Consider the following 17,012-nt stretch of genomic DNA (forward strand, 5'->3'; position numbering starts at 1 on the left):
ATAGATGGCATGAATAGTAATTCCCATAAATGAAAATTTGAAAAATTGAATAAAAAATCGAATATTTACACAAAATTAAATTAAAATCTTCACAAAAATTGAAGTACGGTTTTGCTAGAAAAAATAATGGCTACTAATATTTTTTATCTCAACATTGTTTGGGTCGGCAATTAAAGTAGAGATGTCGTGATAAAAATTAATTTATTTTTCAAAACCTTGTTTTAATGATTTTAGAAATGAAATTTTCATCTTCAATTCAACCATTAATTAAGAAATACCGTTAGAAAAAAAAATTATTTCGTATCTAAAATTGTTGGAAAGAAGTTACCTGTTTGTATGAAGATGACACCAGCTATTAACGAAAATCTTGAACGGTTACATAAAAATTGTCCCAACAAACAAAAAACGTAACCGACCAAAACGAATACGCTGCCCAGAAGTATGAACAAGATGGATTTCGTAACGGTGTCTGAAACGAAAATTCATCATAGAAATTGGCTAAAAAAATTTGTTATTGGCAACATCGTAACAATATATGATATCTATAACATAGAGAGAGAAAAAAAAGATATACATTGAGTATCTGAGAGAGAAAGAAAATTCAACTTGAATATATAAGTAATACGGGGTGGATACCAGAAGTAAAAAATCGTTATGTTTTTTATTACATATTTAAGGAATGTTTTCGAATCTAAATAGCGTTTAAGGTCAGAATTGAGGTTGCCATTCGTATTTTTTGACAGAATAGTACTTACAAGGTATTGCTAAAGATGAATCGTTGGGATCTGGACTGTAAACTTCCTCGGAAAAATATTCAATCATGCTACATTGATATAAAGTTTCTCCAGCTGTAACAAATAAAAAACGTTAATTATTAAATAAATTTTGTACGAGTTTGATTACTCGTAATAGGAAAATTATCGATTGTTTCGACTTATAAAGACATTTCTAGTATATGGTGAACCAAATTTCATTTATCTGCTTAAGGAAAAAAGACCAAAACAACACGCGAAAAATTCCTCGAGAGATATTTCAAAAACAATATAACAAACTTCCCCAGAATCGAACCACTTTTTTATTTATTTGTATAAGGGCAAACTGCCAAGATAGATAAATTCAATCATGACGCACCCCGTTGTAAAATTACTTTTTAAAATTGTTTATTATACAGGATGAACGTTGAATTAACTAATTTTCTGATCTGTACGTATAAATAAAGGTGTTAAATGAAATGGGGGAATTCGTTTCGGGACTGGAAAAGGTTGAGTATCCCGAAAGTCCTTTACTTTTATCCTAGAGGAAATAAATGATTCCTTTCCTGATATCGAAATCGAACGGAAATCGTTCCGAATTTACGACTTGTACTTCCGGTTAACTACATCCACAACCTTTTGAAATATAAAGTTTTGTTAATATAGTGGAATTTAAAGAAAATTTTATTTTATCAAATCGTATTTTTCATTTTTACGAAGGTGGTAAACAACAAAACTATTATACACTATCCTCACCAACTTTGGACGGCCAAACACCAAATTGTAGGACAGAGAAAGACAGAAAGGTGGAGAAAGTAGAAAAAAAAGGAAGAACTAGCAAAATGAGGTAATAAACAGCAAATAATTTGTAAAAATAGTGAAAGGTATCGAAATCGGTGGCTAGATAGACCATACTGAACAAACTATTTACACAACCGCTACACCAACACTCATAGTTACACTGACTGACGCGAGTTTCGATAACCAAGACTGAAAAGATAACAGAGAAAGTAAACGTTTACCTTCAGTCTCTGAAGATGATAAATGGGTTATTGAAACGCCCGTCAGGCAGTAAAATTGTGAGTTTCGGTGTAAACAGTGTGTTCAGTATGCTAGATAGACATGTATGATCAAATTTAAGGTGGCGAAAGGCGGGATTCATTATCCACAACAATCTCCAACTTAATTTGGGGCCCTGCACGGAGAAAGCGAAAACAAAAACGCGACTGGACAGTGTCCAACGTCTTGCGTGCCTCAGTAACACAGGATCGATGCGTACGGCCCTAACTAGGGCTCTTAAAGTCTTACTAGACCTTCCACACCTGGATCTTGCAATACAAATCGAAGCCACGAGAACAGCCTACAGGCTGAACATCCACAAAGAACTGCGGGCTGGATCAATTGGCCATGCAAAAATCTGGAAGCAAGTCACAAGTAAATGAACCCAAAAATTTCGATTAGGCCAGGTATTCAAGCATTTCTTTAATGCAGCACCGATTTATTTGAATTTTTGACAGTAAAAATGAAATTACAATGTTTTAAATCGTTAAAAGATTTTTTCTTATACTATTTTCATCAGAAGGGTAGTTTTTAAAGATTTTAGAGGGTTGGTGCTTCAAAACATATAAATTTTTTATTATACAATATGTTAATATATTTATGCTGCATAAACGAAAAACTTTTGAATTGAAAAAAAGTAGGAAATACTATAATATTTGTATTTTTCGATAAGGGGTGGTTTTCATCCCTTGCACACCTTGCAACCATGTAGATTGGTGATTCCAAGGCCGCTATATTGAATAATGGAGCCACTTGGTGCACAGACGGTTATAGGAGGAATGGCTTTGCCGGCGCAGGTTCCTGCGGGGGAAACCCCAAAATTATCGAATCTTTTTTCACAGGAACACAGTAATTTCGATCTGTACTGGAGTGTAAGAGGGTTCTACAAAATTTGGTGAGTTATAGCTGCAACATCCAGCTCTTTTGGATGCCCCGTCACTCGGGCAACAAAGGCAACGACGAAACGGACTCTCTCGCCAGACTGGGATCGGCGAGCCCACCCAGAACCCATTCTTGGGGTGGCCAAAAGCGCTGTAATCACGTCTCTCAACAGTCTTCTCGCAAGACTGGCTCCACCAAACAACTGTTCCATCTAAATAGGCGCGAAATCAGACTAGTGAACTTCTAACCAGATACTGCCATCTAAGACGTCACCTTTTCGCCACGGGCATCACGGATGATCCGGATCCACACAACCTACCTAACGACATCAAAGGGTTCAAGCCAAACCGCCTGATCGGCTTCTCAAAGGACATCGGCTTCTGGTAACGTCAATTGAGGTACGACGGGCCTATCTAAAGGCATATGTGCTCAACGGCCGTCCACACCTATGAACTATGAACTCCAACTTATTTCAAGAAACTAAAGCACATAGAGAAATGTGGAGAAAGTGGATAAGATAAAAGAGAAAGATCAAGGGACGAAATAGACCAGTAGGGTCAGCTTAATAGCAAAAACAAATATATAAAACGTTCCAGGTTTACATTAAGAACGGCCTCATTAATAATTATTGAACCTAGTAGAGCTACATTATCATTAAGATATTACCAGACAAAGAAATTATGATAATGATAGTTTTTTTATAATTTCATCAATATTTGCGCAATCATATTTCCTTTTTACCGAAATTGACCAATTTGCTACACAACTACGATGTCGTTCAAAAACACCGAACGTATCCAAATAAATTCGTACGAAAAAGAATTCCGAAACGTCTTGATATTGTGGAGATTCGTCGGAATGAATCCTCTGAAGGGTTACGTGAAACCCTTGATAGCTTTCAACGCTTTACTCACTTTTTATCTTACCGTACTTATCCTTCTGGAATTATTTTTAAACGGTGAATTGGTTACTGTGGAATCGGTGGGAGTTTTCTGTCAGGTTAGTTTTAAAAACTTCTTTATACGCGGTGTTTCAAGAAAAAGGTTTTCTTGAATACGGATGGCGTTCCGAAAATCTTTTTGAAACACCCTGTGTACGCTGATGATACGATAGAATATTTATTGTAGATTTGGGTTAAATTTTTCGTACTTATAAGTAAAAGAGACGAAATAATTCAGTTGTTTGAAGACGTAGAAGGATTTTGGAAAAACGATCCGATCGGAAGCGAAAATTCGAGATTGTTGAAGGATTTACGTCGTAAGGAGAAAATTTTTTTGATATACATTTCGTGTAGTACTTGTTTGTTTATTATCAAACCGCTTCTGGTGAAAGGCACTAGTATTTATTATTATTATCGAATGGAGCAACTTCCTTTCATTATATCGTATTTCTTAGAATTTTACGTGACTATTGTAACTATGTCTATGGTGATTGGCGTTAATTTATTTATCAGCATCACTATAGTGATCGGAGCCGGACAGTTCAGTAATTTGAATGCTAAAATGAAACAATTAGATCTTAAATCTAAAGAATATGAATATTGTGTTAAAGAAATAAGAGAGAATATTGAATATCATGATCATTTAATTACGTAAGTGTATATATAATATTTTCGGCGCCCAAACCAATGGATTTTTATTGACAGAAATCTAAAAATTTTGTCGCAATACTTAAATTTATTCAACGGTTGGAATTTCGGTTATATTTGGAATGATTTTTAGGTAAAAATTAAGATTTTCAGGCCAAAATTGAGATAAAATTTTTAATAAAAAAAATAGCAGTATTGAATTTTGTTATTTTTGGGCGAGAACTAACAAATTTTGTATCAAGATTCAATTAAAAGGAAGAATAAGATTCTATTGGAATTTTTAAGGCATAAAATGAAGTACATAAAGTGAAAAATTGTAAATTTTTTTAAGTCTAAACTTTTACGTGGCAAATAAAATAATTTTTTCAAGATACTAATGTGGGTAGGATTAATTTTAACTTTATAGGCATAAAATGGCATACAAAAAAAATCCTCAATTTTCTAAAGCAAAAATAATAAATTTCAAGTGTCATGTCTATTTTTAGCAGCTTAAAATTATAAATTATGTATTTTTTAGGCACAAATTATAAATTTTACGTACCATTTTCTGGCAAACACAATGAGTAGTGTATTTTTAGGCACAAACGGAAATGGAATGGCTTATAGCTTTTTAGAAATAAAACATTATACGGAAAGAAGAAAATTTTGTATTTTCTAGGCACAAATTATAAATTTTACGTACCATTTTCTGGCAAACACAATGAGTAGTGTATTTTTAGGCACAAACGGAAATGCAATGGCTTATAGCTTTTTAGAAATAAAACATTATACGGAAAGAAGAAAATTTTGTATTTTTTAGGCACGAATTATAAGTTTTGCATACCATTTCCTGGCAAATACAATCAGTAGTGTATTTTTAGGCACAAACGGAAATGCAATGGCTTATAGCTTTTTAGAAATAAAACATTATACGGAAAGAAGAAATTTTTGTATTTTTTAGGCACAAATTATAAATTTTACGTACCATTTTCTGGCAAACACAATGAGTAGTGTATTTTTAGGCACAAACGGAAATGCAATGGCTTATAGCTTTTTAGAAATAAAACATTATACGGAAAGAAGAAAATTTTGTATTTTCTAGGCACAAATTATAAATTTTACGTACCATTTTCTGGCAAACACAATGAGTAGTGTATTTTTAGGCACAAACGGAAATGCAATGGCTTATAGCTTTTTAGAAATAAAACATTATACGGAAAGAAGAAATTTTTGTATTTTTTAGGCACAAATTATAAATTTTACGTACCATTTTCTGGCAAACACAATGAGTAGTGTATTTTTAGGCACAAACGGAAATGCAATGATTTATAGCTTTTTAGAAATAAAACATTATACGGAAAGAAGAAAATTTTGTATTTTTTAGGCACAAATTATAAATTTTACGTACCATTTTCTGGCAAACACAATGAGTAGTGTATTTTTAGGCACAAACGGAAATGCAATGGCTTATAGCTTTTTAGAAATAAAACATTATACGGAAAGAAGAAAATTTTGTATTTTTTAGGCACGAATTATAAATTTTACGTACCATTTTCTGGCAAACACAATGAGTAGTGTATTTTTAGGCACAAACGGAAATGCAATGGCTTATAGCTTTTTAGAAATAAAACATTATACGGAAAGAAGAAAATTTTGTATTTTTTAGGCACGAATTATAAGTTTTGCATACCATTTCCTGGCAAATACAATCAGTAGTGTATTTTTAGGCACAAACGGAAATGCAATGGCTTATAGCTTTTTAGAAATAAAACATTATACGGAAAGAAGAAATTTTTGTATTTTTTAGGCACAAATTATAAATTTTACGTACCATTTTCTGGCAAACACAATGAGTAGTGTATTTTTAGGCACAAACGGAAATGCAATGATTTATAGCTTTTTAGAAATAAAACATTATACGGAAAGAAGAAAATTTTGTATTTTCTAGGCACAAATTATAAATTTTACGTACCATTTTCTGGCAAACACAATGAGTAGTGTATTTTTAGGCACAAACGGAAATGCAATGGCTTATAGCTTTTTAGAAATAAAACATTATACGGAAAGAAGAAAATTTTGTATTTTTTAGGCACGAATTATAAGTTTTGCATACCATTTCCTGGCAAATACAATGAATAGTGTATTTTTAGTCACCATTGGAAATGGAATTGCTTGTAGCTTGGATTAATTATAATGTAATTTTTAGGTATATTTAACATGTAATGATCCTAGTTTTTAGGCACAAAATAGCATACAAAAAATTAAAAAACTTTGATGTTTTTTTTAGGCAATTGGAATAATAAACATTTTGGTGATATATATTTCCGGGAAATTCTAGATTTTAGAAAAAATTTCGTACTTTTATCTCATGATCCCACAACCAAATATTGAAACACATCTTAATCCTCAAATGTCTTTGTTAAATCTACTTTGGGCGCCAAAAATTTAATCAAAGTTCAGATTCAAAAACAAAATGCAATTTCGTCGAAATCTTACTATTTCTTTTAGGTACGTTCGACACCTGGACGGGATTTTCTCTTACCTTTTCGCAATGCTTATATCTATAATCACAGCATTACTTTGTATGAACATGTATGTTTTATCGCAACCGTAAGTATTCACAATTTTCATAATACTTCATCAAAACTACAACATATTCGATTATCAATTTCAGAAATAATACGATAGTAGACATAATCAGATGTTGTACGATGGTTATGGCATTCATTTCGGAATTTTTATTGTTGTACGGCGCACCTGCCCAAAAATTGATAGACGAGGTACGTAAAATAAATAAAAATATCAGAAAATTAGATTCTTTTACTACACCCTGTATATCTTCAATAGAAAAACTTATTTGTATTATATTTAGTTTAAAAGAAGTAGATAAGAAACTAAAGCGTTTATATTGTTTTTTTTAGACATTAGTTTATGTATAGACTCGACACCATCAATTTTTAAGGCACAAAAATTTATTTTACTGTAGTTTTTAAGCAAACATAACAAATTATACCTCTTAATAAATTCCTTTAAGTTGTTAGTTTTTTTTTTAGGCACAAGTTACACAAATTTGTAGTTTTTATATTACTCTTTCAGGCAAACGACACAATATGGTAGAGTTAGTCTTATAGTTCGTTTTTTAGGCACACATAATATACTTTTTAGGCTCAAAAATTTACGTTATTGTAGTTTTCATACAAACATGATGTTTGTGAATTCCCAGGCTGCTTTTTGTATTTAGTCACAAATTGTATCATATTTTCAGTCTCCATGTTATTGTTTTTTCAGGCAAAATGGAAAACAGTGTTCATTTTAAGGCACAAGACATAATTTTTCGATGTAATGCTACTAATAATTTTATAAGACAAAAAGTAGGCGACATTATGCGCCTTACATTTCGTTTTTTAGGCTCGAACATTAAATTTTTTAAGCACAAAGTTTTATTCTACCTTTTATACATAAATGACAAACTATACGTTTTTAAGCTCAAAGTGAACACCTCAAGAATGAGTGTTTCTTTAGGCACAAGAAATAACTTATTTTTGGTTTTTTTATTACTGTTTTTTCAGGCAAAAACAAGAATATGTATTATTTTTAAGAATTATCTGATGCAATACTACTAATAATATTATAAAACAAAAATTGGGCGAAGTTGCGCGTCTCGTGTTTCGTTTTTTAGGCACGAACACAAAATTTTTTAAGCACAAAGTTTTATTCTGCTGTACCTTTTATACATGAATGACAAACTATACGTTTTTAAGCTCGATGTGGATGCCTCAATTATTAGTGTTTTTTTAATACTGTTTTTTCAGGCAAAAAAAGTTTTTTATTGAAACAAGACATAATTAGAGTATATTTTTCTAGACATGAATAGTTTCTCAAACAATTTCAAGCGGATTTGAATGCAAAATAAGGTTAAAAAAACAAATTTTGCTCTATCTACATGTATTTTTCAATGTATAAATTATTCTGATATCGATTTTAGGCAGGAGTAGCAAATTTTTTAGGCACACACAAAACTTATTTTACTGTCCTTACTCATAATTGAATACCAAAGAATAATATCTTATATCTTGTACGTATAAAGAAAATTATATTAAAAAAAAACTATTACTGGTACAAAACAATCATTAAACTTTTTTTGACTTATTTCCAGGCACAAGAAGTTGCAAATTCTGCGTTTTATCATTGCCAGTGGTACTTACCAAACATCGTACCAATTCGAAAATCGTTAAGTTTCATGATATTCAAAAGCCAAAATATGGTATGTCTTTCTGCCATGGGTTTTTTGGATATTAACCGACAAACTATAGTATCAGTAAGTGACATTATACAGAAGCAATAAAAAAATTCCATATTTAATTGTTATATATTTCTTTTAGATGATAAAAACTGCTTATTCGTTTTTTACGTTTCTTCAAACAATTGAAACACCATAGAAAGTATAAGCCCGCTTGTATTTTAGTTCAGATTACATGCAAAAATAAAAATTTTTAACCAAAATCCTTATTTTCTATATTAATCCATACCAAAATGAATGATGTGATAATGTGACGTCCTGTATACTATTCGTACCGCTACTAATGTATTATTATCAACTAATTAGAAACTATTTTAATAAAGTTTAGAATTTCAGTTATTACGAGATAATTAATGAAACATGGCAACCATGGAAACTAGTCATCTAACAGATGTGAAATGATTCATAGACAAATACTTGCCTAACGAGGTGAAAATAATTTTCTAACCTAATTTTTAACGTCTTAACAAGTACGTTCTAAACAAAAGAAATTAGTATATTTACTAACCAATAGATGACGTTCAGTATTCATTTGTTAATATATGTATAAAAATATTAAATATAGTCCAGTCAAAAACGGTAAAAATTTCTAATTAAGGGTGTTTATATAATGATCCTGTTTAGATGTCGAAACTATCCTTAATTTTTATGTTGAAAAAGGATTTTTACAGTTTATTTTGAAGATTGAAAATTATTGAAATCTTGAAATGTTTCAAATTCCCAAAATTAAATTTTTCTTTTATGAGATATAGCTTGGTAAATATTGCATCTATAAAAATTTGTAAAAAACCAAACTCTTCATTAATTTATATAATTCAACTAAGTCCTTAATCATTTTTTTCGAAAAGTGCATAGTTTTTCGACACGAGGGTTGCTAATTAAGTTTTGAGATAGAGCAACACTGATGCGAATCTGTCAAATCTGACATTTCCATCATGAAGTTTGACATTTTTAATGGTGAACGTACTCAGAACGTATTGTCATACGAGTGCTAGTTGAATTGTTTACAGATTTATCTTGGTCAAAAATTTTCGTGCGATGACTTTCGGCTGATATTGCAAGATCGTAATTTGACATTTGGCTGTCGAAAAGATTGGATACCTCATAATTTGACAATCGGTAAAAAGAATCTGGTGTCGATGGCGCAAAGTGATGATGAAAATATTCAATCCCAGTGTTTCAAAAGACGTCTAAAGATTAGAGCAACAACCAATCGCAGAAGAAGAATCATTTTCCATTATAACAATATGAGTTGTCACACATCAGTTCAAAGGAAAACGTTTTTGAACAGTCAAAACATCAAATTGAAGGGTCAACCGCCGTATAGTCCTTATTTGGCACTCAGTGATTTCTTATTCCCGCAGATCAAAAAATAAATTGCGAGGTCAACGTTTTTCTACATATGAAGAAGCGGTTTTCAGCACGTTAACTAAAAAAATTATGTGTAGAAAATATTTTTCTTTAAATCGAATTATTAATTCATCTCTGAACTTATTTATTAATTTCCAACCCCCGAGAGGACGTGGCATTCACCCCCCAATTAAAGGCACACATCGACACAACATAACTTTTGAATTTTGAGAAATTTACTACATCCATGTCGAATTTCATAACGTACAGTGTTGTTCGAAAAGTTTATTAATTTATTTAATTAAAATAAAAAATAAAAAGTTTTACTCAGAAATTGATATAAATTTATATATAATAATGATACATACACATTATTTTCCTTCAATTTTATTCGTTTTATTGCTTCTTATTTTACCAGAAAAATTATTCAAAAATCCACTTTTATTACATTTCGTATTTTTTTCTTTATTTTTATTGTACTTTTTCCTTTCAGGTTTCTCTGGTATTTCTTCTATTACTTCCACTTCGTTTTCTATATTTCTAGTTTCTTTATTATCGATCCTCGTATTTTTTAGAGCATCTTTTAATAATTTGATTATATATTCTTGATGCTTAGCTGATTTTTCCATTTCAGCTATAACCAATTTATTAGATTTCAATTCGCATTTGGCGACGGTTAATTCGCAATTAATCAACAGAAATCTGATGTCGTCACTCAAATTCGACGTTCTTTTATCAATGGTCTTTCTAGAGTTTATAAAATCTGTCGAAACGTCGGTTAATTCGACACCCATTGGTATCTTACCTTTTAATATGATGTGTATTAGCTCTGATTTATCTAATTTGTTTAATTCTGTCGCTATTTCTGTTTTAGACATCGCGAAAATTTGACAAACTGTTAATTTATTAAACTTTTAGTTACATTTTATCAAGTATAACGTTATCAGAATTAAAAAAAACATTAATTAAAGGATGTTGATAGTAATATCAATATCGAAATATATAGAATGTCGAAATATTAATAATAATGTCTTATTTATACTAGTTATGAAGAAAACTAAATATTCGGGGTCGTTAAGAGGCGGGTTTGAAATAGGGACGGTATGCTCTACAATATACAGGAAACAAAATCCAGGGGGCTTTGTTGAGGACAATAAGCTTGCTGGGATCTTTGTTCATGAGCCACCTGGACCGCGATTTGCCTGGGGGTTTCTTAAACGACTTATACCAAGTGGAATGTATGAATTTATGTCGTACAAAGTGGTAGAAAAAAAATTACATCTTTTATTCAAATAGGAAGTGATGATGATTTTTAAAAAAAAAACTAGTTCACTTCGTGTAAGCTTTTGTATGTTTTTGAGAAACATAACTATTGTTTCACACTTCAAAATTATCAGTTTTTTGATACGACGTGTATTTTTTAGAAATTTCCAAAAAAAATCTTGACATGCTCGTATAAAAACGAGATATCGAGATATCGATTTATTTTTGACGTGAATCGATAGAGAAAACATGTGTCTATGTGACTGTACACGAGAGATTCCTCCAGTGTCATATTTGTGATAAATATACAGGGTTAAAATTGTAGAAAATTTTTTCCTTTAAAAAATAACACTTTATAGATTTATACTATCTACAGTTGTCGAATGGCAACGTTGTAATGCAATAAAATCGGAAGAGAAACGTTGATACTATCATAGAATAAATTCGTAATCATACAAAGCGAGATACAAAACAAAAAGTTGGAAATTACGAAACGAAATTTCAGATTTCAAAGTAAGTTTTAAATGAACCGTTGTTTTTTGAAGATTCTCATTAAATAGTACCTCGTATAAGAGAAAACAAGTCACAAATCAAAATTATAGAACTATAAATTAATCGATCACACAATAATTTGAATAAGACTTGTAGTTAATGCTTAAAAATTTCAATAGAGACAACCTGTAGCATTTATATGAATGAATTTACCATGAATTTACCATGAATCAACAATCAACTGTCAATGGTGAACTGTCAACCGTCATTTGTCAACATTCAAAATATTTACAAGACTACCTTCATGAAATTTCTCGTATATAAACAAAACGTCTTAAATGATCTCTGAACTTTTTTATTAATTTCCAGCCCCCGAGAGGACGTGGCATTCACCCTCCAATTAAAAGTACACATTTATTTAATTAAAAAAATCAACTATCAAATGTCTATGGTCAACTGTCAACGGTCATTTGTCAACAGTCAAAACATTTATAAAACTATCTTCGTGAAATTTCTTGTATATAAACAGAGTGTTTTAAATAAATATAGAAGATAAATAACTATTCAGTCCAAAAATCTAAATTTATAAGTAATCGTATTTTTTTCCAAAATTGTTGTTTTTACCATGAATTTACCAAGAATCAACAATCAACTGTCTATGGTCAACTGTCAACCGTCATTTGTCAACATTCAAAACATTTATAAGACTACTTTCATGAAATTCTCATATTAACAAAACGTCTTAAATGATCTCTGAACTTTTTTATTAATTTCCAGCCCCCGATAGGACGTGGCATTCACCCTCCAATTAAAATTACACATTTATTTAATTAAAAAAATCAACTATCAAATGTCTGTGGTCAACTGTCAACCGTCATTTGTCAACAGTCAAAACATTTATAAAACTATCTTCGTGAAATTTCTTGTATAGAAACAGAGTGTTTTAAATAAATATAGAAGATAAACAATTATTCAGTCCATTAATCTAAATTTATTGTTTTGTTGTTTTCTTTGTTGGGCCAGGTACTTCTGGGAACATCCTCGTAGGTGGCACTACTAGTATTAAATCCATACGATTTTCAGTATTCCCTAACCTTCAAAAGACACGTAAAAATTTGACGGCTGTCAAACTATCAAAACAATGACTTAATTACTGTCTGTGTATTGCTGTGTATCTACCCTATTCTCCATACTTAGCTTCCAGCGATTTTTTTCTGTAATCGCCGTGATCCACATTTTAGATATCATACAGATTGTCCTACGGGTTTATAGTTTTAAATTTTATAAAAAATTGTTTACGTTTCATACGAATCAGATAGAGCAGCTGTTCAAATTTCTCAAAAAGGTTCCACATTATATATGGACATTCAAGCAAAAATTTAACGTTACCTGGTATACAATTATTTACGCAGTTTTGGTATTCGCAAACATCAAAAAAAAATCTTTTCATTCGAAGCACAAAGTAAACTCTTAGAAAATATTTGAACGGGCATTTATATTCTTCGACACAATAAATTCACAGTAAAAATAAATCTTTCTTAGTATTTGAGAGGTAAGAAGAATGTAGAAATAAAAGAAATTATTTTTCTTATTATTTTATACGAAAACTCTTTTTATAAAATAAATTTACAGTAATAATTGAAAGTATGTTTAATAGTTTAATGCAGATAAATTAGAATCAAAAAAATATGTGTTTAAATCATTTTATAACATCGAATATAAATTTACTTGAACGAATTCTAACAAATCATCCTGTATATAAATGTAACACAAGCAAAAGGGAAACGCGCGGCAAAAACTTTTTTAATAAATACTTTGGTCTTATTTTTGACAACCCGAAAGTTTGCGAATGTTTTACAATTTCCAAAAGGAAAAAAACAAACGAGACGATTTACCATCTCAGAAACAAAACTTTTTTTATATTTTAAGTGATTACAGGCATTTTGTAAATTATCGTCGAAATGCAAAAGTATATTACTACAAAGAGAGCTAAACAAAAAAAGTTATAGAAACTTTAAAAAGCAACACCACCCGGTCGGTAATGAAGACAGTGACAAACTGGTTCGCGAAGACGTCATAAAACATTATAAATAGAAAAAGTTTTGTGATACAAAATGTTTCGTATACATATTTTTCAGAATTACTCAAAATGTAATTTTTTTAATTTTTGTTTTTTGAACAAAACATCCTGTAGAAACATTTAAATTAGGTGCGAAACGAGATAGTGGCTTTATACGTTTTATTCGACGAAAAACATGAGTTAAACGGCTTGTATTATATTCCCAACACGTAATTCATTATGTTATTCTGAAAAAGAAACAATTTGGGCAAAAGCGACCCTATCAGTAAACAGCTGACGATAGAAAAAAGAAACTTGGAAAATATGTTCCAATTTTTATTAGATAATAGATATAATAATAATCGTAAATTGATATTTTATACGTGTAAAAACAGTGTATGATCATTTTCTTTTAGAAAGAACTATTAATATATGTTGAGATATTTATAGCATTCAAAATGGGCGAGATTTTTTAAATTTGTTGTTATTTATAAGTTTTAGTATAAAAATTACGTAAATATAGTATACTTACCAACAAACAACACTAAATAAACTTCATTAAAATGATATAACTTAATTCAAACCACTACAATTTCAATATTAATAACCTTGATTTAGAACTAATTTACACTGAACCTTTAATATTATGTTTTAACTAATATTTTTTTGAACTTCATTATAGTTGAGATAAACTTTTTGTTAAATTAAAAAAATGGGATTGAATTCAATAGTTAACCTATCACGTCTTGTCTAATTAGTGTAGACAGATGTCTTTTGTTTTTATTTTCCCGCCCGATAGAATAATCTCGAATGCGGCGTTGTCACGTTGTTATAATAATAATTACTAAAAGACACGTTCAATATAAGATGTATTTGACATAATATAATACGTAGAATAAAATAATAAAAAGGGAATGAAAATTTCTTTTCAACGGAACCAGTGGTTATAATTTTATTTCCCGTCCAAATCTTTTGAACTCGATATTTATTATTGAGGTCACATTTAAGATTAGGGTGCCACGAAAGACAGCGGCGGGTAAAAAAGGAATCAAATCTATAAAATCAATCGAAAAAGATAACGAAATAATTGTCTCCGCTACTGTATCAACGAAATTTTTTTTATTATTGGATCAAGAAATTTTTTATGACCCGTTTTTATCTTTTATGCTTTAGAAAATAAACGAGGAATAAGAATTAGTTTGCACGTGTTTGAATTCTCTTTGTGATATCCAGGTGTAGAATTGCCTCATTCAAAAAACGAAATTCGTGGTGTGAAAATGAGTTTTTTTCTTCGAAGGGATGTCCTTGCTCGTAGGACAAAGAAACGGAAAGAGGTTGTAAGCATACAGGTAATCGTCGAAAAGATATGTAAATCTGTTACGAATTGCTAGTCTTTCTCGCGCCATTTTTCAAGTAAATATTCAATATGTTCATGTTTTACGTATGTATTGTAAAAAAACGTAGCTTATATCTATCATTTGTTATAAGTTTGACCCCCGGTATAAAATTAGTACATATTTAATACAAATTCTATATACGCATTCACTCTTTTATGATAGGATAGTTACAATATTTATAATAATATTGATGTTTAAACTATAATAATAGTTATTACAAATATTTTAACTAGAAAATTTAGTTTTAAATATTAATTCCTCAAATTGTCTGGAATAGAATTAAACTTGGCAACATTCAATAAATAAAAAGTATATCATAGCGATACTTTTAACCCTACTTTATTTGATATACATTAACAACGTAACAAGTGGCTCTATCTATGTTTACTTTCGATAATAAAAATATTTACTATAGTTACAAGTTGTTTTCTGTTAAAGATGATAAAATTACGTTGATATTTCTGAAAAAACTAATGAATTAATAATTTATTGGTAGATTTTTATCGATTTTTTTGTAAATCAATATTTTATTCATCAGTTTTCAAGTAATGGAATGTAAACAAGTGTATTTCGAATATTGTACCAACTTGATAGAAATACATTTACTAGAAATATGTTGTATTGATTGAAATTGTACAAACGGAATAAAAAGTTATAAATCCAGAAAGAATTTTTCTTTATTACATAAATAATTATAAGATTTACAATATTGAATAATTTTTGTTGATGGGTTAAATGAAATTTCGTAGTCTTACGGCAACTGATCGATGGGGTTACACTTTATAGGGTACCTACCTCTCTCTGCCAGTACACACATGTTAGTATAGTCACACCTGGCACGCCAGCTGCTCTCCATCCGAGTCCCGGCAGCCGGCACACGGTTCTAACAAAAGAAAACCAACCTTTTACCCGACCACCTTTTCTTATGTGCGATCGTATTGGCGCTTCGAAAAACAGTTGATCAAAAAGAACGAGCAGCTGCCTCGTGAAGACGATGTTCGATTATTTATCTTTTATTTTTCTATAGGTACCTAAGGTATGGGGCTCTTTTTGGTAACATTCTGCTTTTATATCTCGATTTAAATAAGTCTAAAATTCAATAAATTAATACGGTTTTGTATTTAATTCGATTTTAAATTGGCCATCTTGTTTTCGTTCGAGGTATATAATCTAGCGTTCCGAAATAAAAAAGAAGAATCACACGTTTATTATAGTCAGTTCATCTAATTTTGTATTTATTCAAATATATCATGATGATATATTTATTATATGTTATAAACCGGACATTATGACTTTTTAATAGATAATAGGTATTTTTAAGGGTACTAAGTATTTAAATGTAATAAAAACTAGTATATCGTAATGAATTATTTATTTTATAGTATTTTGAGGAAATTTTGTAATAATTTGTTTATTATTATGCATTTTTTAGCGTGTTAACTATTCAAATGAATTTAAAAACAAATGTTATATACTTATTCGTATTTTTTTTCTAGTTTGTTATAGTCCGTTCATCTATTTTCGTATTTATTCAAATATATCATGATGATATATTTATTTTATGTTATAAATCGGACTTTATGACTTAATTTAATTGATAATAGGCATTTTTAAGCATACTAAGTATTTAAATATAATAAAAACTAGTATATAGTAATGAATTATTTATTTTATAGTGTTTACGGGAAATTTTATAATAACTTGATTATTATTATGAATTTTATATACTTATTTGTGTTTTTATTATAGTTTATTATAGTCAGTTCATCTATTTTCGTATTTATTCTATAATTTTGTAATAAAATATATTTTGTATGATATTTTTTATGCATTTCACTTTCTATGGTTTCGAAAATAAGCAAGATACAGAAAAATGAGGAAATATTATTGA

The 17,012-nt window shown here is 29.8% G+C and overlaps 1 protein-coding gene across 2 annotated transcripts in view; it reads right to left on the reverse strand.

Moving 5' to 3' along the window:
- Window positions 1-17,012, reverse strand: part of LOC130901128 (voltage-dependent calcium channel gamma-5 subunit) — an 87,050-nt gene that overhangs the window by 1,176 nt on the left and 68,862 nt on the right. For both annotated transcript variants that reach the window (XM_057812233.1, XM_057812234.1), the window contains exons 3-4: window positions 756-848; window positions 329-469 (exon numbers count right to left, since the gene is read on the reverse strand). In XM_057812233.1, coding sequence (XP_057668216.1) covers window positions 329-469; window positions 756-848 — 234 coding nt within the window. The remainder of the gene's footprint in view (window positions 1-328; window positions 470-755; window positions 849-17,012) is intronic.

This window comes from Diorhabda carinulata, chromosome X (assembly GCF_026250575.1).
Source record: "Diorhabda carinulata isolate Delta chromosome X, icDioCari1.1, whole genome shotgun sequence".
Lineage (NCBI taxonomy): Eukaryota > Metazoa > Arthropoda > Insecta > Coleoptera > Chrysomelidae > Diorhabda > Diorhabda carinulata.